The sequence below is a fragment of the Polyergus mexicanus genome, unplaced genomic scaffold, assembly GCF_030449975.1.
Source record: "Polyergus mexicanus isolate NDT 795.1 unplaced genomic scaffold, iyPolMexi1.0 SCAF_18, whole genome shotgun sequence".
NCBI classification, from domain to species: domain Eukaryota; kingdom Metazoa; phylum Arthropoda; class Insecta; order Hymenoptera; family Formicidae; genus Polyergus; species Polyergus mexicanus.
In genome coordinates, this window is record NW_027223338.1 from 4844067 (window position 1) to 4868458 (window position 24392).

Consider the following 24392-nt stretch of genomic DNA (forward strand, 5'->3'; position numbering starts at 1 on the left):
TACCTCAACCTTTCGTTTGGTCACTTACTTTTCGGACACCCTGTATACATATTTTCTTTTACCTCGAGAAAAATAGAAAGAAAGAAAAAAAAGAAGAAAAACCTACACCAATAATTAAAAAAAAAAAAAAAAATTGTATTTTATTATAAGAAATAAGACAAATTGAGATGCGATGTAAAAACTGAAAGTATCAGCAAAAAATATCAATAGTGGCATAAAAAAGTGACGATTATCGCGCATCACATATTTTTTTAATGATTCTCGGGCATTCTCGGACGGGGAAAAATCGCGAAGGTCGTCAAGTTGTAGAGCCAATCGATGGATACTCTCTCGCGCGATGTCGTGTCACGTGATATCTTCTGACAGTAGCGTACCAAGCATTTCCGCAATGACATGCGTACGGAACATTTTGCATTAAAATATCAGGGAATTTCTTGTATATTTTATAGAAAATAATAATCGTTTTTTTTTTAAACGATATCAACTTCAATCGTTGATAAAATTATATTTATAATATAACGGAACTCCTTCCCCTCCCCCGTATAATAGCGAACTTTGAAATAGCGCGCAAAATTCTTTTCCCATATGCCACATATCATATCATATATATATATGCTAGACGCACGTGTGAAGTAGAATAACGGTATAAATCTGCAACATCTCGTGTGTATTTGTCCTTTGACTGAAAAATAACGTGCGGACGAAATGATATCGCTACGGCCCTGAATTTCACAGCTTTCCATACAGCATTGAAGCTTGCAACAACATTGCTGCAACATTGTAATATTGCATATTGCAGTTTAATGTTGCAGAAATATTGCAAAGACATTATTTTACAATATAACTTTAGCAATGTTACAGCAACATTCCGAAAATATTACAAAAAAAGTATTCAATAATCGCTACTTCATTCGTTTACCACTATGCGGCGCATGTTGCGATATCTATTCCGCATTTAATTTTTAATCACGATGATTATATAAAATTTACAAAGAGCGGCTAGTAAGATTAAAAAGATATAATAACTATTTTTGTTAATTTAAGTCGTATGATATGACCCTAATACAGGGGCTCAGACATTGGACTAAGAATTCTTTTAATAGTTTCTATTCTTATATAAAATCAAAAATTTGATAATAATTTTCTAATATACAAGATACTTCAGATTTTAATAAATAAATTTTGAGATTATATAAAGACAAGAGAGATGTGAAAAAACTCGTGGTATGCGTAAATTCACCACAATCATTTTGCATCCGGATATCTGAATATTTCGGATACAAAGAAATTGTGAATTTACGCAATTGCAAATTGAGTTTTTTCTTATTTCTCTTAGATATTCTCTGTCACTGAAGGAAGTCGAATGTGTACTGAAAAATTTACATTTTATAATTTCGTTATTATTATAATATACTAAATTTATATACACGCTAGATCCTGACTCTTATAGGCCTATTTTCTTATTATTTTTTTCATATGTTAAGGATATTATATCGATAAATACACATAAAGCATTATTGCATATATATTGTATTGCTTTGTTGCTACAATATTATATTGCAATATTTCTGTAGGCGGACATTTTACTGTTGCTGCAATATCATAACAACGTGGCAGCAACATTTCGCAATGTTTCTGCAATGTTGCAATCTTGCAGAAAAATGTTGCTGCAATGTTATTGCAATCTTGCGGTGCTGTATGGGACAAAGTATATATCTTATAAAATATATATACTTATAGAATTTCTGTATTTTTTCACTTAGATTATTGTATATAAAAAAAAAGAAGAAAAAAAAAACTAAAAAAATATATATAAATTTATAGTATATATTTAAAACATACTAATGTACGTGTGTGTATGCGATTTGACTAGAATATTCGTGGCTCGAAAAAGGATCCTCCTGCATCGTAGACGTGCCTGATCGGTCCGGCATCTTGAAATTCAAGATACGACCGGCCGGCGTGTACGTTCGACGAAGCCGGCACGTCACGAATCCCCACTTCCCCCGCTTTCGTCAGGTTTCTTGCGTCGATTTCACGTCGTCTCGTTCTCATTCAATCGCGGCTAGTCGGCACCGCATGGTTCTTTGTTCCATCTCGACATTACTACATATTATTTGCAAATTTATTATGGCGGAGAACAAGGAGCGTACCTTTATCATGGTGAAGCCAGACGGCGTGCAACGTGGTCTGGTTGGCAAAATTATCCAGCGATTTGAGGAGAAGGGCTTTAAACTGGTGGCTATGAGGATGGTGTGGGTGAGTAGTTATCGCGTGTAATTTTATATATTGTAATATTACACGTTATAACTTGACGGTGATCGATCAAGATTTCATGAGCACGCCACGTGCTTCGTCGTGATTGAGCCTTCGATGACATGTTACTGAATATATTTATTAGAAATTCGAAGTCCGGAGTTAAAATTATTCTCTCTTATTCCTTTGTTTCGAATATATATAACCGTACCAGTGCACATTTAACAAAAGCAGATTGTCGAGAAACGGCGAACCGTACTCTGGTTTAATTCACGATATCCATAGATATAAAATACAATAAATTCGATTGTTTTATTCATAAATTGCAGATAAAATTGAATTAGATATTGAGTATTGATATTAATTTGTAAGAAACGTAACAAACTAATTAGCACTAATCTTAAGAACTATGTGTATGCATGTATATATATATATATATATATATATATATATGTGTGTGTGTGTGTGTGTGTGTGTGTGTGTGTGTGTGTGTGTATATGTCAAAAACGAGATAATGTCACGTAACATGTCGATACGGTCATGGTCGTACGAGGAGACTTTTAAGAGAATAAATAAAAGAAAAAAAAATGCATGTTGTCTCATTATCTCGATCAATCAATTGCTGAGATTCGAATTTTCAGAAATACTCAACTGTCAATCGATCGATACCGTTTAATTTATATTATTTACATATTTTATATATTATGTGAATTGATGAGCTTATATACGGCCGGACGGAATATAAAATACGGTTACAAAAATTTTTTAGACCGGTTCTACGATAAGTCGTATGTCGTTAATCGTAAGGAAATTGACCAATCACAGTCGATAATTCCCCCCCCCCCCCCCCCCAAAAAAAATGGACTGTGATTGGTCAATTTGCTTACGGCTAACGACATACGACTTATTGTAGAACCGGCCTTAGGATTAGAAATCCGTCATCGACGTCCATGATGAGAAGGTGGCGCGAAATTTGAAATATTATACTTGAAGCTAATGTAATTTCTAATTATCTTGAAAATATGATAGAATATCTCAGACTTATCTCTATAAATATGACGATATAAATTATTCTTATAACTTATGTATATATATATATATATATATATATATATATATATATATATTATATTATATTATATTATATTATATTATATTATAGCCTACTGACGAGCTTTTGAAGCAGCATTACGCTGATCTAGCATCAAGGCCCTTCTTCCCAGGTTTGATCACATACATGAGTTCAGGACCAGTTGTGCCGATGGTAAGTTTTGTTATATTGTAATGAAATAATGCTAATATACATAATAATGAATTTCTTAGTCTTGTAAAGTAAATAATAGCAAAGTGTTAAAAAAATCAAGTAATATTTGTATATTATAATTTATTCTCTTAACAAAATTGTTGCTCTTTAGGTTTGGGAAGGTTTGAATGTCGTGAAAACTGGTCGCGTGATGCTTGGCGAGACGAATCCAAAGGATTCCGCACCCGGTACAATCCGCGGCGATTTTTGCATACAAGTCGGTCGGAATATCATTCATGGTTCCGACTCTGTCGAATCGGCCAAGAAGGAGATCAATCTATGGTTCGGCGAGAAGGAAGTGATCGACTGGACGCGCGCGTCCGAGAAATGGATCTACGAGTAAAGATTGGATTTTGATGGAGAAAGATTTTCCCAGAAGATATCATCTCTCTATAAAGTCTTTAAAGAATCTTCCCAAACTTATGCTGCCAACCAAATTACATACAAATATTTCGAATTATTGGAAGGCTGAGATTTGAATAAAAATAACTTATTTGTAAAGAATGAATAAAAGATTGCGGAATTCTTTATCAAAAATTTTGAGATGTGAAATTATAGGGTTATCTCTAAGGTTATCTCATTGTCAAAATATTTAAGAAGATATAAAACTGCTGAAATAATTCATATCTCAATTTTGGATGTAGAAGCTATTGTAATAAAATATGAAAGAACATAAAATCAATTTTTAGTAAAGATATAAGATTACTAAAGACCCCCGCACAATTAAAAATATAAGGAACAGGGAACAAATATTAGAGATAAGGACTGATTTGACTTTTGTTAAAATAACTTTAGTTTGAATATTTTAAAGTAAACTAACGTTACTTTAAAGTAACTTACAAGCTACGTATACACTATATAATCTGGAAAATTGAAAGAAAAGTTACTTTAACAAAAGTTAAGTCAGCCCTCATCTCTAATATTTGTTCCTTGTTCCTTATACTTTCGATTGTGCGGGAGCCTTTAATTACAAGCGGAGAAAATCTTTCGCCCCCCCCCCCCCCAAAAATAGTGTGTCATAATTTAAATAATTGAAAGTTGTATAGTAAAAAAAGAAACAATAAATTGCAGAACTTTGAGAAGTTAAGAAATGTGAAACATTGGGTGGAAATGTACAAAAAATTAATGTAAAAAATTTGTCGATTTAGAAATTATCAAAAATAAAAAATAAAAATTAGCTGCCGAATAAAAAAAAATAGAATTAGGTGCCGAATTATAAAAAATTAAAACCTGCCGTGAAAAATATAAAGAAAACAAGCTGCCGCATTATTAAAAATTAAAAACTCGTAAAAAATCAAAAAATTAGCTGCCGAATTATAAAAAATTAAAAGCTGCCGTGAAAAACGCACAAAAATTACGCTGCGAATTATTAAAAATTAAAAGCTATAGTAAAAAAAAATTTGCTGCCGGATTATAACAAATAAAAAATGACCGTAAAAAAAAAAATAAAAAATTAGCTGCCGAATTATAAAAAATTAAAAGCTGCCGTGAAAAATGCAAAAAAATTAAGCTTCCGAATTATTAAAAATTAAAAGCTATCGTAAAAAAAAAAAAAATTGTTGCCGAATTATAACAAATAAAAAATGATAGTAAAAAAAAATAAAAAAAATTAGCTGCGTATTATAAAAAATTGAAAATTATCGTAAAAATAAATTACAAAAAAAGAATATTGTAAGAAAAATATTAAAAAAATTGTCAAATTATGTAAAAATTTTAAGAGCTATCGTGAAAAGAGAAAGAGGAAATAAACTGCTGAATTATAAAAAATTAAAAATGTTGCCAAAATATTTCTTAGAGACTCAAAGAATGCATGGACACACTAAAAAAATATTGTATTTTAAAAATATAAAAATAAATTATTGTAATTTAACGAAAATTTTTTGCAAATACAGAAACATTATTAATTGCAATGTACAAAAAACGAAAAAGAAACATTTTACAACTTTATTAAAACTTCGTAAATTGTATCATTGTTAAACGCGAATAAGTTTAGAAACTTAGGAAATTTTAACATTTATTTTGTATTATATTTTGTGTACAATATAATTTCATATTATATATTATAATTATTAGATTATATAATAATTATAAACAGCTTGATTACGACACGGAATAGCAAAAAAAAAATAGATACAAGAAAATAATATATATATAATATAATATTATTATTTTACAAATAATTTTTTTATTTTATTTACAAAAAAAATTCACATTGTTATGTTACAACTTTTATATATATATATATATATATTATATATATATATATATATATATATATATATATATACATATATATATATATATATTTAAAGTATATGTATATAATTTGACTCTAACAATATAAGCATTGTTTTTATTTAAAGAAATTAATTATTATCCGGAAATATCGATAATCGAAGAATCGTAACGAAATGATAATTTATATAATTTTATGCCTGCTGCTTTGCTTTTTATTCGCAATGATAAATAATCGCGGTACAATTTCATGCCGTTTATCAAAAAAGTTAATTAATTGTTAATTGTAATAATCATCAGCGAATTCTATTTCGATATTAGTCGCGATCGCGTTTAGAAATAGAATTTAACAATATACGAAGCGTTTCGCGCTATTATACTGTAATACTGTTTATTGCTCAAGTGACACCGTACGAATGATAATCAGGTAGGAAAGGAACTTGTGTGACAAAAAGCGTCTCCCACTACTACAGTATTGCTTTATTATCGCCGTACGAACAATAACAAGGCGATAGCATGTAAAAAATAGAGCGCTATTTGCCGCCTAGGTCGAATAACATTGATAAGTTTGTTGCCGAAATATTTTACGTACTATAATGTATAACATTGTATGCGGAATAATTAATTATACAAGTATTTTAAATTATAATAATTTAATTATAATATAATTATAATAATTATATAATATAATAATTATAATTATAATTAATTATAATATAATTAAATTAAATTATAATTATTTATTAAACAATAGAGCTATCATAAAGCCTTTTGTTGTGCTAATTATTCGATTCGATTGTTTTATTGCGTGTTCTCAATTCAAATCATTTAAATTGTCGAAAATTCGAAGGATAAAGCATCATAGGCGAAATATATTTGCATGACTCTATATATTATAAAAGAAATAATTATTGTGTGTGTGTGTGTGTGTGTGTGTGTGTGTGTGTGTGTATGCGCGTGTGATAATTTATAATTTTTATTCTCGTTACTTAGATTTTTATTTAATTAAATTAATAAACAAGCGAAATATATGCGCTTCGAGACTTATCGTTGCAATATATTATTTATGATAATTAATTAATCTTTAATCACATTATATATAATTGTATTTAATCGTCGAAAATAGAACGATAAAGCATCGCAAACGAAATATATTTGACTCTATGTATTATAAAAGATGTAATTTAACTTGAAGTATACATGATAATGATATAAAATTGTTTTTTCCACCGCCTATACACCTCGATCGATGATATATAATGCCGCATCTCTTCGTATTCTTATATAATTGAGGATTAATCAATTATCGGACGATCCGAGATAAGAGCCGCACGCTGGACAATAATGTTTCTTCGCCTGGCAACTGTCTATGCAATAAGGACATGGTGCACAAGGACATCTGGAAAAAGACGTCAGATTTAATTTATTATCACTATTAGATGCAAATCTGTTACTACATCTTGAAATCTTACACGAAAAGACAAAGAAGCAACGCCATCAAATGTGTTTTCATAGTCGCTTCCGTCTCCACACGCGTGGATATGTTAGCATGGCAGTGTGGACATACTACATGTTGCGATTCTGTACCAAAACCTTGGTTCGTTATAATGATATCTGTATTTTTAATCAAATTACATTAAATTTTACAAGATTATAAATCTCGAATCTTTATATAGGAGTATAGTATAAATATTTTTTATTTCTTTTCAATAATTTATAATTAAAATTTCTATTTCTTAAATATTTTTTTGTTTCATAAACGGAGAGGCAAATTTATCGATAATAAACTTATCAAGTAATGGCTACACAAATTTTTTTTTATCGATAGATCGGCTACAGATTTGATAAAGAATCTTATATATAATTCTGTTGACAAAATGCTGGCAGAAGAATTTTGGAAGGTTTAATCGATAAAATATGATGACAGCTTTTGGTAGGAGATTTTACAACGAACATTTGCATAATTTGTTTTTACTCCGTCAATTTATTATCTAGTTAGATTTTCTGTCGATAGAACACAAGCAGAAAATGACATCGATTGTCGAGTAGAACATGACATCGATTGTCATTTTCTACTCGAATTTGCCGACAATTTACTTTTAATATTTTGCTTACTTGGTTGTTGTGGCGGTGGTGGTGGTGGCTGCGGATAAGGATATGGCATTGACGTATTAAAACCAGGTTGCGGCGGATTATCCATTTTATCCATTATAATTATCACTATCTAATCGCAAAAATATAGAAAGAATTGCAATTTTACATAAGATATTGAAAATTATCCATTAAAAGGAGTGGATTCTTTTAAATCCGCAAAAAGATAGGTACGATGAATCGCTTCCTATACAGCACAGAACATTGCAGCAATATTGCAGCAACATTGCAACATTGCCGCAATGTTGCTACAATGTTGCAATATTGTTGCAATGTTCTGTGCTGTATGGGTTCATTTCAATTCATTTCGAGTAAAATTTATCATTCATATTTGACATTTTCTTTGCAAAAAACGTTTCTAATTCTTTTTAATTAAAATATGTTTATTAACAAAGACATTGTTTGCAGAATGAATTTGTTGGCAAAATCTATTTATATATACGTACATATTTTGTATATATATATATTATATCGTACTTGCGCGTTTTCAGGGCATCCTTATCAATTTGTGGAAATCCCGTTTAATCTTTTTCGATATTATTTTGCAATCTTTTTTTCTTCTCAAATTAGAATTTAACGAAATAAAAATGATTAAGGAAACGGCCGCCGAATAAGAGGTATTTGTTAAATTCCCTAATTTGAAGAATATATCTTCGAAATGTTAACGCGTTTAAATACATCATTATTAAAGTGCTTCCGTGCTTCAAAATCTCTTTTTTCTTATTAGATCATTATAGAAAAGAAGATAAAATCGAATATGCAGGGTAATTCAGAAATACACCGACAAACTTTCAGAGATTGTCGGGGGCACCGAAATAAGGATCATTTCTTTGCAAATGGACCTAAGGTCGGAAACGTGTCGTTACATCGCTACGGCAGACATAGTGTTCGAAAAAGATCGGAGATATCTCGAAATATCTAAAAAAATATAAGTTTTATAAAAAACTGTTTTAGATAAAAGTTGTAGGATGCAAAAAGATCTATTTACTGGCCTTATAAATTTGACCTTGGGTGACGTCGCCAAGGTCAAGTCGAGATTGTCTTAGGCAAGATCGGTGGCTGATCCAGCCAATGAATGGATTTAGGTCTATTTGCAAAAAATGATCCTTTTGGCGCCCCCGACAATCTCTGAAAATTTGTCGGTGTATTTCTGAATCACCCTGTATTAAATAATTGCGTTTCTGACTTATGGAAAGAGAAATTAATACGCGAGATACCCGATCCGATGCGACATATGGAATGACATATAAATATATATATATATATGCATACATGTATCACATGTATATACATGTGTACGTGTGACTCATATGCTTATCAATGTCACGTTAATTTTATAACATATACATATACTGATAACAGATTACGTCATCAAGCGATACGTTTCAAAGAAGTGTTACTATCAATTGAAAAAAAAAAAAAAAAAAAAAAAACCTCAGCATTTTCGTTTCTTGACATTGAAGTCATTGCTCCCTTTTTTGCGGGCATGGCTAATGCATATCGTATGAAAATAAATCGAGAAAAAAAATATTATATGTAATATTTGAATGATAAATAAATATCGCATCTAATTATTACGATTGTTGGAACATTTAGGGATATGCGAGCATATATACACTTTGTATTATAAAAATCTTGTCATATTTTTGTTTGTAAAATTTTTTCATCGCAAAATATTTTTCGAATCGTAAAACAAGAGAGAAGGATATCGCATACATAGGATACCTTTGAAATAATCGGCTTTATCGTCAATCGGATGAAACAAACAATCATCTTATGTTTAATAAACTCAATATTACATTATATCTCAATATTACATTCTTCTCCCATCTGGATTCTTTCTTCTGTGCCTATTATTTTTTTATTTCTAAATCCACGAATTGTTGGATTTTATTACATACATTATATTTTCTTGCTAATCTATCCAAAATCAATAATTCTTTTACACAAATCTGCAAATCTGGAATCAATACAGAGACAGCTAATACTTTATTTCATTTTATTTGATACAATATTTGCCGCTTTTTTTTATTGAAATTGATTGAAGAAACAGAATTGCTGTATCTCAAAATTATGTTATAATATAAATGATAATATTGCTTTGATATAAAAAATATACCTCGATCTTGATGTTTGTTAGAGACTATTTATTTATAACAAGTATATATATATATATATATATATATATATATATATATATATTATATTTATATATATGTTTGTGTGTTATATAATATTGTATATTATAATTGTATATAGTTATATATCGGGAACAGAAAAAGAGAATTAAATTTAATTACGAAGTAAACAGAGTATTTCTTCAACATTGATTAATAATAGTGGATTAACTTTTAGCTATAGGAAATTTTTCGAATAATTACAATAGAATTTCGTTTCTCGATTTTTGACAATTTTCATTTGAATACAAACTTTACGATACAATTCTATCGGGAACTTCTTTTCTCGTTTGAGTTGACGTGATTGTCTGCTTGCTTTGCGAATTTTGAACGATTCAATCTCAGTTTATTTGTTACGGCTTATTAATATATTAACCCACCTGTCACAGTGAAAACACTCATAGAAGAATGTTGATGTCTGTGCGTGGACCGTGGACGGGCACGATACTAAAATTGGATTGCTCTGTGAAATTAGCAGGAGCTTTCGTTCATGTTTCGAACTCTGAACGTGATGGTGGAATACGCGAGATAAGTGGGAAAATATATTAGCGAATGAGCGAACGAATGCTGACGTTACTAATAAAATGATATTGACGATTCAAGGAAAACTGCGTTTAAACGAGACGAGATAACGGAATTAACGGAATTACGAATAAATAATTCCACACACACACACACATTCTACACGAAAAAATATTTTTATCGGAAGTAATGAAGAAAATAGGAAAGGGAGATACACAGATTTCTACAATTCCAATTATTTAAAATATAATACGATAAGTTCAGGAAATTAGATTAGACAATTTTCATTCAAATAGCGAATTGCTTCGTATAAATATTATGATTCTGATTTGTAGATTCATAGAATTTATATGGTGATATTTCTTTCAAAATTAACACAATGAGTAGTTTTACTTGCGTGTATATTAGAAATATAGATGATAAGATTATCTATTTTCTTTATCAAAACGAAGTAGCCCAACCCGAGAATTGTTAAAGCTTCTGGTATACATTATACGCAGATGGTATACATTATAGCAGATAATAAAAGATAATAGCGATAATAAGATAAAATTGAATCATTCCTGAATATCACAATTCTAAGAATTGTTTTTATTTATTTCATTTAATATAATTCTGATTTCTGACATTTCCTCAGATAGATTACAATCGATTCCATCATTTTTTTCAATTTTTAGTATTTATTAAGTCCTATAAACATTTAATGCTAATATTTAAGACTATAAACATTTAATGCTAATACTTAAGACTTTTTAATAGAAAGGATATTTAAGAAATATCAAAGAATCTGTTTTTCATCGTATACATATTTTTATTTGCATTCATAATATTCGTTTTTGAAATAACATTATCGTAACAAGATTGTGACGTATCAGGAATTTGGTCCAGCTGCTTTCATCACGCACGTACTCAAAATTGCACGAGAAACTAGCTTTCTTGTCAAAAAACGATAAAAATGACAATGATAAGAAATTGTCGCAAATTTGAAACTTCTGATACAATGGCGATTAATCTTTGTGTTCATAAACCGCTGTACTCTTTGGTGAATGCGACAACAATCGCCAACAACACAGTAAATACATCGTACAACAACAGTAAAACGTAACAACACAAAAAAGATTTTTTTCAGAATGCAAACAATAACACTTTCCTATTATTAGAAAATCCAATTCGCGAGAATATCGAATATTTCAATATTATATATAGATATCACTTTTACTATTCGAAACCTTTAAAACCCATGCATACAATTTGCGAATAAGTATATATAAAGTTTGATCGCGATCGCGATTATTTCTAACAATTCAACTCCTTTTTCTTATATATCCGTAATATCTAATTTATTCGAAATTCAATTCCTACAATGAAGGAAAAAGAATCTTGGAATCTGCATTTAGGATTTTTAAATTGAGGTTTAAATGAGAGATAGGATATGTGATATTTTTTCTTCAAAAAATTCAGTTACAATATAAGCATTATTATGGAGGGAGAAAAAGAAATTAATAAGCTTTGAAAAAAATCACAGCGTTTTTTTTCTAATATTTTACAAGATATATCTGTGCGTTATTTCTCGAGTTAGAATCACACACACAATTCGATTAATAATTAAATTTTGGAAGAGATAAGATTGTAATTACATTTTCGAAAGTGGCAGGTTTTCTCGAAATTTGAGTCAATTATGATTACTTTCTCAAAAACTACAAGAACTTCTATAAATCTCTAAATTTTCATATTTTCAATTCTTTCAAAATAATAAATATGCAAATCTCGATAATCTTAATACCCTCCGATAAAATTCGACGTCCGTGAAAGATTTATTTCATTTCGAATAAATCTCATTTTTTGCAGATCTCGCCATATGAAAGAGAAGGGTGGATGGGAGGATGTATTGAGTTCTTGTCTCGATATAATATAAATACAAGTTCATCGTGATTCATCAGTCTTACTTATATCCAAGGAACGATCGAGCTTATTTTTCGACTTTCGTCCAAGCAATCTGCGGAAAGAGGAAGTCCATCTTGAACGAGTGAATCCGTCTCTTCCAGCCGCGCCTTGATCATCGACATCGTTGCTGTCTAGCGACTCGCTCATGTTTCTGCTCTTGCCGCTGCTAATGTTATTGCCAACATTGTCAAAGCATCGCGATCTGCGATCTCCCATCTCCGAAGAGAACCTGAATTGGTAATGTAAACTAGAAAATGAGAATGCGAACAAGTATTTTTATAATAATATCTCTCATAGAGTTAAACAAACCCTGAATCCGAGGAGAAGGCTCTGACTGTGTGCGGGACACTGGAAGTGGCCGAAGAGAGAGAGGGTTCGGCTATCGGAGTGTTTGGATAAGCTTCGTCCTCGTAACCGCTATTGCTGCTGCTGGTGCTACTACTGCAACTGCGGCTGTTGGTGCTACCGTTGCTACTACTGTCGACGCTGGAGTCGTCGATGTAACAAATTTCGCGATCGGCCATGGACGACTCGATTCGTGGAACTCGGGATGATGACTGGATCGTGTTGGGTCGTAACCAACTACGAAAATCTTGTAAGGGTGCTTGAAGGCACCGCAAGAGATTTCCACTGCAAACGATAAAGTTATGGTTAAATCAAAATATTACTCGTTTCACATAACACGTTAATCTTTGACCGTGTCAAATATCGACGTAATAAAAGTCGCAATCTTTATTTACTTGTCGCGATAATTATTGACGTTGGCAAAAGTGCGTCTGGCATATATGCAAATGGAGCATCGGCGACGATTCCGGCAGGATGTTGCGTGAAACGTCGCCGCGCTCAAATGGCGCGTAGCGTGCTTCAATGCGATAGTCTCCCTTGTCAGTGCTGCAACGCCTTCTTCTCGACGGCGTCGTTCGGCTCCTAATTCGTGCTGTTCCACCCTGAGTCTCTGTCGCAACATTTCATTCTGGAAGAAAAAAAATAATCAAAGAATCGATATGGCGTATACGTATGGTGGATCAAAAAGATTTCCTATTTTATTACGACTTTTATTTACAATTTATTATAACTTATGTATAACAAATTGAACTTGATGTGTTAAAATAGAGAAGCTAATGACCATTTTTTGATATAGTCTTTGAGAAGATTGATACACTTGTCTCATCTTTGTACAAATTTGAAGATTTCCTCTCGGTAAAAATCGACTGTTTAAACCATCCTTGTATAGCATTCTATATCGCTGCATCATCTAAAAATGCTCTTCTTCTAAGATGTTTCTTTCCTCCAAGATGAATCTTCAAACTCGTGCCAAGGTGGGGCAAGTGCGTTAATCTTCTCGATATTGAAAAGTAATTATTAGCTTATATTTTATTACACTAACAAGTCCAATTTGTGCGAATTAGTAAATAGAAGTTGTAATAAAACAAGAAATCTTACTTTTTGATCTATCTAAGTATTATACGTCTTAAAAAATATGCGAATACAAAACTTTATCACAGATAAAAGAATTTCAAAAATAGAATATGTATAAAGATAAAAAAATTAAAGAATTTCTTAAAGATAAATCAATCCTTCTAGATAAAACTATATGCAATATATGTATTCGAATCAAATATAAACTAAAAAGTATCCACCTCTCTCTCCAAGGTATCTCTTTCAGCGCGAATGATAGTGGCCTGTCGGATAACGTCTTGGCGCGCTTTGTCGAGATCCCGCCTTGTGATCTCGTTCTCCTCGAGCTGCATCTGTAAACGACGAAAGGCTGACTCTCGCTGTTGCTCCAGTCGATTTTGCATCGCCACGTAGCTATCCTTCTCGGCTTTCGCGCGTTCGATCTCCTCTTCCAATCGGAGACTTTTCTCCAATTGTAGAAAAAGCTCGTCTTCCTTGCCACGAAGTTCCGTCTCGCAACCTTCCAACCGTCTTTCCAGATTCCTACGAGTCTCCTCCAGCCTATCTCGCTCAGCCTTTGGAAACAAGATCATCGAATTTCATTTACATGACTTTTTGATGCGGAGAAAATGTAAACTTTAGAACGCTCGATAAAAAAAACCACATAAAAAAAATTAAATGTATAAATATATTTAATTATATATCATATATATATATCAATATAAACTTTCTTTCTCTTGTATAATCTCTGTTTATATATACAAGAAAAATAATATAAAGAATAATTTAAAAATGATTTAAAATATAATTTTTTTTATTTTTTAGAAAAAGTGAAATTTAAAGAATTGAAAAAAATAAGCTGTATATAATCATATATAAATTATATAAATATTTCTTTTTTTACTTGCAGGATACACTTTTTAAATCATTGGTAATGATACTGACAATTAAAAAAAAACTTTGATCACGATTTTAAGGTTTTTATTTGAATAAAATTTTTCATCTTTGTATATACGGAAAAAAAAAAAAAAAAAAAAAAAAATATACAGAAGAAAGAAAACCATACTTTTATATGTGGACCATATTTTATATATATATATATATATATATATATATATATATATATATATTTATTAATTTATATTTGTTTATATATAAACATTTTTTTCCGGAATGGTACTTAATATGTCATATTGATATAATTTAAAGTATGTAAAAAGTATTTTTCAAAGTAAAATCTTAATAATTCAGGCCTTTTCTTAACAATCACTGGCAAACCGCGTCTAGCTTGACTTCGCGCGATCATTCGATGACGCCGGATGACGTATACCCGGTACTCTCTTTCCTCGCAGATTCTAGTTTTATCTAATGGCGGTTTCACATTGTAGGTCAACCAGGTAGGCAAACGAGGTTGTTGAACGCTAGCTATGGAGAATACTGAGAATAGTAGGCTCTTCTGGTGAGCTTTTTTTACAATAATAAAGAACGAGATGCCGGAAATACCGAAGAAAATATGTAGCTGATTATATTAGAGAAATAACACGTGCGCGTGAATTCCATTAATTCTAATTTCATCATCGCAACAGAAGAAGATATATATGTATGAATGTATATATATGTATGTATGTGCCCGGAAAAAAGTTTGCTATCATAGTATGTTTTATGCTACTGTGTACTATAGTTTATTAAACAAAAGAAAAAAATTCTATTCTCTCAAGAAAACAAATTTTACTGTAATATTGAACAATCATATAATAGCAAAATTTGTCACTATTACAACAATATGTATATATTTTAATAACAGCGACGTTTTCGCTGCAAAATTATTTTTTTTTTGTTTATATATATGTATATATACATGTATAATTTTTTATTAGCTCGCGCACGTATCATTTGATGCGTTATGGCTTAGCAATTAACTCATACAACCCCGTACAAACTTTAATTATTATAAAATGGACAAGATGGAAAATAAGATACAGCGGAGAAATATAATCGGAGTATCAATATCATGGCTCATGTTTCAATCCTTTTTTTATGTTACACTTTACTTGTTCCCGTCGAGAAATATTATCTGACAATATTGCGACACGATAATATTAATATAATAAATTATTATGTATATGAGCGCACAAATATATTTAGTTACTAGAGATTTTTTTTTTTTTTTAAATTTGTCGAAATATTATAAGTTGATAAAATCAAGACAAATCTTTAATCTCTATAAAAACTTTAATCCAAAGCTCGTTTGAGAAAGAATTAAGAAAAAGCATTTTAGAATTCACATTCATATCTGTCACATTCCCAATCTTAAACGCGAGAAATCCAAACGACAAGTAGATGCTGAAGCGAAAAATATGTTGGAAAACCGGAGGACACGAATCTGAAGACAGGATACGCATGCTATAGGAAAAGTAGGATGACGAGAATAATATCCGCGCCTCCTTTTTTTCTTTTCTTTTCTCTGGTTATGGTTTATGAACTTCTCGGAATGCACCTCGCATGCCTAAAGATGATCTAAAATCCGATATGATGGCCGACGTAATTCGCGTATCTCAAAACGCGATAACTTGCAAGAATTGAAAGGAAAAAGTTATTTGTAAGAAAAAGTAAATTTATATATACAAACTAAGCATTCGATTATTGCATAATGATTAAAATATTGAAAAGAAAATTACAGAATTTTAATTATCATATGTGACTATAGAATTTTTATAATAAATTATTTTCTGTATCCAAAATGCAGAAAACTAGTAACAAGCGATACTTGGCCGAATACCATCTTGAAAGAATTAAGAAAGTTATGGCGACGAAGTAGATTTACAAGTCTCAGCGGCAAATATCAGAAAATGATCAAATGATAAAGGTGTCTTTACATGGCAGCGTCCCATACAGCACCGCAAGATTGCAATAACATTGCAGCAACATTTTTCTGCAAGATTGCAATATTGCAGAAACATTGCGAAATGTTGCTGCAACGTTGTTATGATATTGCAGCAACAGTAAAATGTCCGCCTACAGAAATATTGTAATATAATATTGCAGCAACATAGCAATATAATATATATGCAATAATGCTTTATGTATATTTATCGACATAATATCCTCAACATATGAAAAACATAATAAGAAATTAGGCCTGTAAGAGTCAGGATCTAGCGTGTATATAGTTTTTCTGTATTATAATAATAACAAAATTATAAAATGTAAATTTTTCAGTACACATTCGACTTCCTTCAGTGACAGAGAATATCTAAGAGAAATAAGAAAAAACTCAATTTGCAATTGCGTAAATTCACAATTTCTTTGTATCCGAAATATTCAGATATCCGGATGCAAAAAGATTGTGGTGAATTTACGCATACGAGTTTTTTCACATCTCTCTTGTCTTTATATAATCTCAAAATTTATTTATTAAAATCTGAAGTATCTTGCATATTAGAAAATTATTATCAAATTTTTGATTTTATATAAGAATGGAAACTATTAAAAGAATTCTTAGTCCAATGTTTGAATCCTTGTATTGGGGTCATATCATACGACTTAAATTAACAAAAATAGTTATTATATCTTTTTAATTTTACTAGCCGCTCTTTGTAAATTTTATATAATCATCATGACTAAAAATTAAATGCGAAATAGATAGCGCAACATGCGCCGCATAATGGTAAACGAATGAACTAGCGATTATTGAGTACTTTTTTTGTAATATTTTCGGAATGTTGCTGTAACATTGCTAAAGTTATATTGTAAAATAATGTCTTTGCAATATTTCTGCAACATTAAACTGCAATATGCAATATTACAATGTTGCAGCAATGTTGTTGCAAGCTTCAGTGCTGTATGGGTTACGTACCTCGCGGGACGAAAGACGAAAGTCTTTGTCGCGATTAAAGATAGTGAACTTACTCGGGTCTCTTACTCGGCCGTTACAATATGTAATTATCTGCGCGACCATCTTACTAAAGAAAAATGCAATGTTTCAAAAATTTCGCCAATAAACCTTCCACTTTTCCCAATTAAAATTCCTGACGATCGGTCAGAAATTTCGGCGTACGTTCTCTTCACACTGGTATCAGAAGTAATTATCCAGTTCAAATTACTTATAAAAGAGATACAAATCGTAGAGTTAATAAAATAAAAATCAGTATAGCGAAGGAAATTTCTCGCGGAAAAAACGGATTTTTTTTAGCGATCGCTTCTCTTGTCTTCGCGGCTGTTCTTCCGGTTTCGCGAAACGATTCGCGGGTAACGTTACAAGAAAGCAGACTCGATTTCACTCGCTAACAATCAGCTAGCGAGATAACATCATCGAGTCATCGAGAATAATGAGATCGCGGAACAATCAGATGCATTTTGATAATTATCGTCGCAATACAAATCACATTAGAATAATTTTTGTTTAAGATAAAATTTATCGTTCACATTTTGCACATTAATTGACACAAAGAACAATTTAACTCCTCTTCGATTTTATTATTTTATATCCTCTTTTCGCGAACGAAATAAATATAGAGCATCATTTCTGGATTATGTGACTGTATGTCTCAATATCCTTTATTTTTATCGAGATATTAAAAAAGCAAAAGCTTGAGCAATGGAATATTTTGTACGGTATTCTGTCCTGTTTCCATCAGATTAATGGCGAATGTCTCCGCGTTTGGCATTGATTAAATGATTCCAACGTACGGAACTTGACGCGTAGCATTCTTTCTTTTAATAAGACCAAGATAATTAGAAATAATAAAGAAGTTAAACGAAAAAAACTTGACGATAAATTGAAAGAATATTTTTAATTTCTGAGTTAATCTTGTAACGCAATAAATAAGAGATGCCAGGAGATGTCACGGAAATTGCTTTTTATTAGCAATAAAATAGCAATGTTATCAACTCCCGCAGTATTAAAATATGAAGAGATCGGTTTCATAGAAAAGAGAAATCAAATTTCTCCGTATCTTCGTCATATGTATCTCCGTATGTCATATGTGAGATATTAAAAATAAAGTTTGAAATGTATATTAGTTTTACGAAAATGATAACAGTAACGTGAATAAAACTTCGAGGCTCACAAAATAATTTCGACAATAATGACAAAATGAACCGTGGGAATAGATGCAATGGGATAGATCCGCTCTAACAATAGCGATGAGCTATCGCCATAGTATGGGAAAGCTTGGCATAATTTTCTTCCATTATAAAATATAATGAATATAAAAATATGAGGAAGAGTGAACGCAATTCTTTACAAATACACGCTCGATATTGATATAATTAAAGAGAAAATATTAAAAATCAGAGACCAGACTAATGTGTGTATGTATATGTGTGTATATGTATACATACACAATTTCATACCTTGATCTCATGATAGCGTTCCTCCAGGTAGTAAGTGATGTTCTTTGCCTCCTTATACTTTTCGGCGAGATCCACATACTTGTCATAATGCCGTTTGAACAGGACGTATCTGCGGAAAAAAACGAAATCAAGATAGTACAATAGATTTCTTATATTTTACAATCATTTATCCGGAGAGAAAGAGAGAGAGAGAGAGAGAGAGCTCTTTCTCTATTATATTGTATTATAATCCTTTTTTTTTACTAAAATTGAATCACCTTCCTTCTATTTCTCACATTTAGCGCCATATTAGCCCATATTAAAATAAGAAAAACTAAAATAAGAGAGAGAGAAAAAAAAATAAGAAACAGAGAACATTTTTATTCCTTTAATTCACGTATATATGGTATTAGAATATGATTGGAGATTGAAAGGAAATCATAGGGAAAAAAAAAAAAAAAAAAAAAAACAACTGGACGATATTAGAATAAAGGAAATTGTATCAAAATTTAGGATCATTTATGAAAAAAACATAAAATTTGTTTTCCTATCGAATTAAATAACGTACGCGAATATGCGTGTCTCGTCGCCGTTCATCGTAGCATCGATAAGTCTACGATGATTCTGCAGTCTGTTCCCAGCCATTGTTTCAATGAGAGAAACGGAACCGGATATGCACACTCGTTTATCTCACTTTGAATCCTGGAGTTTTGGGATTTTGCGTTTGAAACCGATTTCACCGCATCAATCGCGCGATGAATCAGACTTCCTCCTCTCGTTCGTTCGCTGACCGGTCCCCCGTTAGCACAACTTTCGCTTTCATAAGACCGGCTGATTCGTTCTTAATACCGATTCGTACGTTTCGCAGCCCGGCAGCGAGTGGTCGAGTCGGCCTAGCTTATGCACGATGATACCTTCCAAATGAGAAAGTCACCTGATCCGGAAATACGAAGCTCGAGTCACATGAGTTGCGCGTGATTGTAATCAATAACCCAGTTCAATTAAAAAAAAAAAAAAAATGCAATTGAAGTTGCAAAAAAAAGCTATTTTAATATATATATTATGAAACATTACACAATTATGATATGCGACGTGTTGGCAAAGTTTTATTGCAATCAAAATTTAAGTATATTATTAAGGCTTTCAATTCTGAGAAAGAATTTTTTGTGTCGATGGTTGATAAGAGTTGATAAGATTGATAAGATATTCATAATTAAATATGGAGTCTATTGCGGAAAAGTTAATACAAATTAAATCTTTAAAGATCTATCAAATAGTTTTCAATTATATTTATTCAAACTATTTAGCGATAACTTATATATATATATGTATACATATGAAAATTTTTATACCACAAAAATTCAAACAATTTTAAATTTTAATATCTATCCCATACAGCACAGAACATTGCAGCAACATTGCAACAATATTGCAACATTGTAGCAACATTGCGGCAATGTTGCAATGTTGCTGCAATATTGCTGCAATGTTCTGTGCTGTATGGGATATTATTTCCATTATTTTAAATTTTAACATCAAATTCGTATTCATCAATCTAAAAGATTACATGAAAAGATTAATCTTCTTTTTATGTTCGAAAAAGATTATTTTTCGTTGAAATATGTAATCGATGACGTAATCGAAAGTTATATATTCTGAGCGCGTTTTTTGTTTTTAACTCCTTAAGCTTGACGCGTGTGAAATAAAAAATATTATAAACTCGCCGAAGATCCCAAAGTTTATGGAGATTTTTTATTCGATACGCATACATCGTGTATTATTAATATTATTTATATATTGCGAATTAATAAATTAACGATCAACAAGATATTTAGAATGTGAAAGAAAATGACGGATAAAAAATTAATTTTTTGCGATTTAAATAAAAAAATAAAAAAAATTTACATTACTGTTTAAGAAATTCCAGATAAATGATTTTATTCCCAGAAAAAAAAGTCCTACAAAAATATGTTGGATGATTTTGTGGGACATTCTATATAATTTATATATTAAATATTTCTCAAGATAATTGGTACCGATAGATATCGAAATAAAATATTTGATTTATTGAGCGACCGCGCGGAAGCCACTCCCGATCGTTTAGAAAAGAAATTACGCTTGTTTCGGTCTCTTGATTGCGTAGATGATAGTAATGATCTTCTTATATAGCATCGCAAGGCCAGTTTCGCGTCAAGTCATGAGTAATCAGCAAAAGTATTTTATAACTTCGCATCCCATTTAACATAAATGTTTTACAAAAGTATTCGACGAGGATTCAAAAGTAAAAAAACGCCCACAGCGACAGGCAATTATAATATAATAATGATATACGTATCTGCCAATTTCTGACAATCGATCGACGAGATCGATCTAAATCATCTCCATAAAAAAAAAAAAAAAAAAATTAATCATTACCGTTTGATATACAGCATTCGTCAACAAAATATTTAAGAGAAATTGTACGACAATTTTAACGACAAATTCCTTAGAATGCAATGCGAAGTTGATCTTTCCTTAATAGCATTTGCAGCTAAATGATAAAATGAATGAAATAACTGTATTAATGTTGCACTGACCTATACAGATCATTCTCGGTAACAATGTCGCGAATGGAGTCCTCAGGGTCGACGGGCAACCCCACTACTCTGGACGGCGAAGGGAGGATACGTCGCGAGGGTCCCGCGACGCCGACGTTAACGCCAGCCTCATCGTAGATATTCGAGTCCCGGAGACCGCTAGCCGCGATTAGGTCATCCTCGGATGTAGCGGTGGGTAAATCGATGTTCGGACTGGGAGACCTGGAGATCGCGCCCAAAAGATCCTCGCTCCTCGAATGGCGCATCTCCCTGGTGCCATATCTGTCAATCCTGCGATGATCCATCGTATGTTTCTTTCTGTCAATAGGTGTGGCCCTAAGGAAATTATCGCTATACTCGGCGACTCGGATACTCCCATCCGGACATTCCCATCGATCGTTCGGTTGATTTTGATTTCCGGTTTCCCGTCAGCTGCTTCTACCTTGCGCGATATAATGTCGTCAAGATTCTTGCAGCGTTTTAATCCGTTAAATCTTGCACTTTAAAATATTAGATTGATTTGTTTTGAAAAATTCTTTGATGTTTCTTTTTTAACATTCTCGTAATTTTATAATTACGGCCTTTCCATGTCAATCCCTCGACAAATATTGTATGTCTACGAAGGCAAACTTCGTAATTTCTCGTTGACAAAATTTATTGCAGCAAGGAAATCGATGATATTCTTGCATGGATCGTCTCGCGCACCATCGAAATTTCTCTTCACTTTCTTACATTGATCTCGATATTCTACTTTTCCATATATGGGAAGTGTCCTCGACAGATTAACACTAAATTAACTTCCACTATGCTCAAACCGGAAAATTTTTTTTATGTCATATACAAAAAATTACAATCGAAAATATATTATTGCTACAAATTCCCATATAAAATTAAATTATGCTTTGTTTCGTATTAATTCGAGTCAAGATATATGTATATATATATATATGCGCCACTCATATTATATATATATAAAATATCACAATCGTTTGTTTAATTTAGCGAGGCTCAGCAGGCAGTAACGAGTTTCGCAAATCTCTGTTTCTTGCTCGCTCGCAGAAAGCATGTTGGTTGTTAGTCGCGCTCTTTCCTAATTGCGCCAGAGAGGTAAAATTGTGGAAACCAACAGAATCGCCACTTTTTTAACCTGCTTCTCTCTCCTACCTCCTCCTCGGAAGTAACGGACCTCTCCGCCGCGCGGAGGATTCTCCGTTACGTTCGTCGGCGCGTTAAAGCGCCTTCCACTTCCCAAAGCGAATGGACTTTAATACACTCTGACAGATGTAAGAACGTTAATTTTACTCTATATTTGAGACAATAAATATTTTCGACGAATTAAAGTTTTCATACAACTCTCAAATCCCTGCGTAATCCCTCTTAAATTGCTCGCTGCCATTCGCTATTTTGTTTACGTTAAGCAAGAGCGATAGGAGATTATTGTTGACGTCGAATAATACAGGTTTCACACATTGTAATCTTCTCTTGAAATAATATATGTAAAGAAGGATAATACGCACATATCCTTATTATTTCGATATTAATTGAGAAATTTTCGTATTGAAATTTAATATAATTTTAAGAACACACTGTACACGTAAACTTTGTCATTATCTAACGAATATTGTAAACAACAAACATATATTTTTTTTTATCTCTCTCGGGAGTAACACTTGGAGAGTCGTCGTGTATATATATTCCTAGGACGATCCTGAATGATTGCTTCTAAACCACTTTGACAGTCATATCAGTCTGAAAGCTCGCCGTGTGTCAATGTCCACTCCGCGAGGATCCTTGGTCCTTGACATCGTCGTCAAACGGCCATTTTCACAGTTTCAGCTCCATGGTTTGCCATTCGTACTGAGCTCTAATCCTCACGGCCGAGATGACACAAATTCTACCTGCCTGCCTGCCTACCTACCTACGGACCATGCGCGGCGAGCTAGCTTGCTCCGTTTGTACATTCACCTTGCTCCGCTTGTACGTACTCCGATTGTCCCATCGATCGCGTGGGCACTCGTCTAGATGTAACGCCGGTCGGGCAAGCGACTGTCGGGCACTCCGAGTGCCGGAGAGATGGATCTTTTTCGCATTCGCGCTGTCTAGGCCGTCTACAGTCTCTTTCACGCTGAAAGGGGAATCCAGAGGGAAGGAATGACGTTTGCATACTAGTTTTTACGCTGCTCTTGATTGTTTCGCTCTTTCTTTTTGCGAAGTAGTTGAATACACGGAGATATCCTGCGATTCAAAAGTAACACAGATCTACTTGCTTCGGATAATGGGCAATCTTGTATCACACCGAAGGATGCAATTCGAATATTCTTTTTCGAGTTTAAGTAACAGTATTCTGGAATTCGTATATATACGAATTTTATTTATACCGCAATTCTATAACAAATTATTTCAATTTCATATTTTGATTTATAAAAGATCATATAAAAATTCTCTGAACGGTACTTAGTGTATGTTTGAATTTACATATTTATCACTCATGTATAC

General features: G+C 31.9%; 3 protein-coding genes across 7 annotated transcripts; 1 reads left to right on the top strand and 2 right to left on the bottom strand.

The window, feature by feature from the left end:
- The first annotated feature begins 2015 nt into the window (after positions 1-2015).
- Positions 2016-4559, top strand: Awd (nucleoside diphosphate kinase). Its single transcript, XM_070310950.1, has 3 exons — positions 2016-2259; positions 3419-3520; positions 3672-4559. The coding sequence occupies exons 1-3, from the start codon at positions 2080-2082 to the stop codon at positions 3900-3902; spliced, it is 513 nt and encodes a 170-aa protein (XP_070167051.1). The 5' UTR covers positions 2016-2079; the 3' UTR covers positions 3903-4559.
- Positions 4560-5864: 1305 nt separating this feature from the next.
- On the bottom strand, positions 5865-9733 carry LOC138941225 (lipopolysaccharide-induced tumor necrosis factor-alpha factor homolog). Of its 4 annotated transcripts, none has more exons than XM_070310670.1 (4): positions 9671-9733; positions 7910-8018; positions 7267-7375; positions 5865-7193 (listed from the first exon to the last, which is right to left on the bottom strand). In XM_070310670.1, exons 1-4 carry the CDS (start codon positions 9716-9718, stop codon positions 7094-7096), a joined length of 366 nt encoding a protein of 121 aa, XP_070166771.1. In that variant the 5' UTR covers positions 9719-9733; the 3' UTR covers positions 5865-7093. The 4 variants fall into 4 exon arrangements, with proteins under 4 accessions (XP_070166771.1, XP_070166770.1, XP_070166769.1 ...); XM_070310669.1 differs by having other exon boundaries at positions 7267-7387; XM_070310668.1 differs by having other exon boundaries at positions 7267-7408.
- A 1707-nt stretch (positions 9734-11440) lies between these two features.
- Positions 11441-24267, bottom strand: LOC138941106 (trichohyalin). Of its 2 annotated transcripts, none has more exons than XM_070310465.1 (6): positions 21897-24267; positions 19342-19450; positions 14229-14561; positions 13329-13561; positions 12898-13218; positions 11441-12817 (listed from the first exon to the last, which is right to left on the bottom strand). In XM_070310465.1, the coding sequence occupies exons 1-6, from the start codon at positions 22199-22201 to the stop codon at positions 12568-12570; spliced, it is 1551 nt and encodes a 516-aa protein (XP_070166566.1). In that variant the 5' UTR covers positions 22202-24267; the 3' UTR covers positions 11441-12567. The 2 variants fall into 2 exon arrangements, with proteins under 2 accessions (XP_070166566.1, XP_070166567.1); XM_070310466.1 differs by lacking the exon at positions 21897-24267 and adding an exon at positions 19889-20250.
- Positions 24268-24392: the final 125 nt, after the last annotated feature.